This window comes from Gekko japonicus, unplaced genomic scaffold (genome assembly GCF_001447785.1).
Source record: "Gekko japonicus isolate JY-2015 unplaced genomic scaffold, Gekko_japonicus_V1.1 scaffold3949, whole genome shotgun sequence".
Taxonomy (NCBI): Eukaryota; Metazoa; Chordata; class Lepidosauria; order Squamata; family Gekkonidae; genus Gekko; species Gekko japonicus.
The window spans coordinates 103,558-107,417 of NW_015163729.1; the positions used below are offsets into that span (position 1 = coordinate 103,558).

Below are 3,860 nucleotides of genomic sequence, written 5' to 3' on the forward strand. Positions count from 1 at the left end.
TTTTATTTGATTTGATTTCTAGCCCACCCTCCCCTGCAGCGCAGGGCTCAGGGCAGAATACAACAAAGGGTGGGGTAAAGAGCCCTCTGCTCACATGAGAGAGGAGCGAATTAAAGAGCCCTTTGCTCACATGGGTAATGTCATGCCCATGCTCAGTCCTAACTATGTTCCCTGTTTAACATTTACTTGCCCACCCGAGGCTTATGCAAAATCCCCCTCATTTGATGCCCAGGCACATGCAAACATATGCAAATACAGCAACAGCCTCGGAGCAGAGATGTTTAATTTTTAACACCAAGCCCCTGCTCCTCCGACTGCAAAGTCCAGATGGGATGAAGGGCCTTGGGCCGGGTGTGTGTGTGTGGGTGGGTGAAGGAGGATCAAAGCGCTCCCGGCAAGTAATCTTATGCCGCCGGGTCCCTCGGCCACCTGTCCCTGGAACGTCACGCTCAGATGTCCCTTTGGCTCCCCTGCCAGGACCCCCAAGGAAGGGAATCCCGACGACACCGTGGTGGAGATGAAGACGGACAAGCGGAACGAGCAGACGGGGCTGCTGAGCCCAGGCGGGGGCGGCGGAGGCGGGACGAACGAGGTGAGGACGGGCGGCCAAAAAGGGGTCTCTGCGCCGACGTGAAGCAGCGCAGAGTCTGCGGGATTCTGCCCGGCCCTTCTCCGGATGGAGCCTGGCAGGGTTTGGTTTTCCCTGCAGCTCGTGGGAAAAAGAGTAAGACACGGGGGGGTGGGGGGACAAACTTAACCAAATAACTGGGATCGAGAACCACAGGGCTAAGGAAAAAATCCTGATGAAGGGCCATTGTTAAAAACCTAGGGTAAACTTGTGATATACAAAAAAATGCATGCATTTATTAGAAAGACAGTTAAAAACATATAAGGGCCCAATGAAAGCCTCGTTACAAAGTGCGAGTGACCTGAACACAAGGGCAAATAGCCAGTTTGGTGTAGTGGTTATGTGCGCGGACTCTAATCTGGGAGAACCGGGTTTGATTCCCCACTCCTCCACTTGCACCTGCTGATGTGACCTTGGGTCAGTCACAAGCTCTGGCACAGCTGTCCTTGAAAAAGAGCAGTTCTCGAAAGAGCTCTCTCAGCCCCACCCACCTCACAGGGTGTCTGTTGTGGGGAGGGGAAGGGAAAGGAGCTTGTGAGCCGCTCTGAGACTCCAAGTGAAGGGCGGGGTATAAATCCAATCTCCTCTCCTCCTCCTCCTCCTCCTCTTCCTATTGGGGGGGGGATGTGCAGATCTGCCCTTGCAGAGGAAGGAGAGCTTGTACCTGAATAAAACTTAGCCTTAAAGGTGCCACTGGACAGTTTTGGATTGCTAGCTATGGGGGGGGGGACGCACAGATCTGCCCTCACAGAGGAGGGAGAGCTTGTACCTGAAGGCGGGCCGGGGGGGGGGGAGGCTCTGCAATTTACCTGGCTGCTTCTTGCTCCTCGTGGCCGACTGAGGGCTGCTGGGAGCAGAGGGCGGGGCTTGTTGCATGTGCCCGCCCCCTGAGCTCCTTACTGCCGGAGCTCTGCTCCTGTGCGCTCCCCGCAGGAAATGACCCCTGAATGAACTATTTATTATTGTCTTTTTATGATGCCAAATGGCCTGTTTGTTTGTTGTGATCGACCCTGGGCCTGTTTGCGGGAAGGGCGGGATATAAATTTGGGAAATAAATAAATAAATAGTAAACAAAATGCAAACAAAAAGCGGGGTGGTAAATTTTGTCCCGTCCCCCGTCCCCCTTTCCTGCTTCTGCCTCCCTGCAGTGCTGAGGGTTCCTGGACTGGGGGCTTCTTCCGGAGAGACCCCTTTCTTCTGCCTGCTCTGCACCACATCGCGGAAGAAGAGACTGCTCAGACTGGACTGTGCGAGGGGGACGGCGGCTCCTCCCAAGGCCCCTTGGTCCAAGAGGGGAGAGGGAATCCTCGGAAGTTGGACTTCTCGTTGGGGGGGAAGTACGGGGTGGGGTGGGGGGGCCTGCGCGGCCATCACTATGACTTCCTCCTTAGAACGTCTGGGGTTTTGTTTTGTTTTTCCCTTTCAAAAGACTGGCAGCCCTCGCAGGCCCCGCACCAACCTGTGGACGTGAACAGCTCACCAACGTACTCACGTCAACCGTGCACAAACCTACGAGCTCTGCAAACCCGTCCGTCCCCCTCCCCAGGTTACCGGCTCACAAAACAATCTCTCTCTCACCTATCCGTTTTGTCACTCGCACTCATGTAAAATGTTGCTGCCTGGTCGCCTGGAGAGGCGGTGCCGCTCGCCCTAGGCGACCAGGCCAAGTTTTGTTCCAGGCTCGTGCGGAGAGACGTTTTTCCTCTCTAAGCGCACCCACATCCTCTCTGCATGCAAGCAAGCGCCAGAACTGAGCGGCTACAGGCACGCTTCTGTCCGCCGCGCCTCTTACCCGCACGCACCAGAAGCAGATGTGGCATCTCTTCCAGATGTGGGACCGGGTGGGAACATGTCCTGTGTTGTAGCTCCGTGCTATGGGAAGCTTCGTCCGCTGATGCTCGCACATCAAAACTAAAGGCACTAGATGGGGGTCTCTCTGTTGTCACTTGTATTGTTCCTGGCCAATGGACAACTCGAAAGCACACGTTCTTTCCTTCATGGGCCCATGAAGCATGCTCACTTGCCATAGCTTGCCCCGGCTTGAGTGACTGATGCTGCATCCTGATACTCCAAGCAAAGCCATTTTTTTTCCTCCATACGTGGCAGGCTGGCACGTGGGTCATACCTCTGGCCAGTGTTCCCTCTAAGCTGAGTTAGTGTGAGCCAGCTCGCAGTTTTTTAGCCTCCGGCTCACACATTTTTATGCAGCAGCCAAATTGCTCGCTCACAACTTTTAATGCCAGTAGCTCACAAAGTGGAGTTGTTGCTCACAAGACTCCACCGCTTAGAGGGAGCATCGCCTCTGGCCCACGTGCAGAGTGTGCCCTTAGCGTCTTGGCACGGCACCTAGGCCTCAGCATCATCCGGGGTTTTGGAGGTGGCGGTTCCAGGACCTCCTTGAACCCGAGCACCTCTCTCTACGAATTCAGGACCGGCAGCTCCGAAACCCCACTTCCGCGGGGAATCCCTGCTGCGCTCATCGAAACCTACGTGCACCCTCTTTGCCTTTTACATGCACACCTCTGTTCCCCGCAATTGCTGCTCCCTTCCGGCTGGGGGAAAGGGCAAGTCTGTTCCCACCACCAAGTCCAGCAGCTCCCCGGCCACTTCCGGCCACTCTCGGTTTGCCTTTCTACAAGGTTGGTGTCGTCCCGCCAACACAACACCGACACGGGGGTGGGCCCGGTCCTGTCCCCGCCAACATTTCGGACCCCCCTTCCTCGAAACGTGTTTGTTTTTATACGTCTGTACAGGATCCTCTGGTTTGGGGGGTGGGTTCATCGTCTGCCATCCCTCAGTCTCCAGGGCAGCCCCTCTCTCTCTCAAGCCACTTCTTTCTATTTCTCTTGCACTGTCTCGGTCAAGACACTGGCTTTTTTTGCTTTTTTTGGTGGGGGGGCTTTTTAAACGGCGTGTTGTATATTTAATGGGAGGCAAAGCTGGAGGGGGGGCGCAGCAGGGAGGGCAAGACGGAGGAGTGAGTGGGGGGGTGATCGAGACAGACTCTGTGGGGGGAGGTGGGGGAGAGACTCTGACGGGCCCGGCGTTCACAAGGCAGCTGGGAGAATCCCTTCCCCCTTTCTTTTTCTCGCCCCGTCCCACTTCCGTTTTCGTGGTTTTCTCTCCCTCTTCTGTGCATTTCTGTGGCCAAAGATGCCTTTACCCCTGCTCCCCCCTTTACCCCTGCTCCCCCTTCCCCACTCCCCCCCCCCTTTCCCCCCAGATTGCCACT

General features: G+C 55.9%; 1 protein-coding gene across 1 annotated transcript in view; it reads left to right on the forward strand.

The window, feature by feature from the left end:
• The window catches only part of BCAM (basal cell adhesion molecule (Lutheran blood group)), a 65,703-nt gene extending 62,886 nt beyond the window's left edge, over positions 1 to 2,817 (forward strand). The window contains exons 15-16 of the mRNA XM_015407873.1: positions 478 to 592; positions 1,777 to 2,817. Of these exons, the coding sequence (XP_015263359.1) occupies positions 478 to 592; positions 1,777 to 1,782 (121 nt within the window). The 3' untranslated portion in view covers positions 1,783 to 2,817. The remainder of the gene's footprint in view (positions 1 to 477; positions 593 to 1,776) is intronic.
• Positions 2,818 to 3,860: the final 1,043 nt, after the last annotated feature.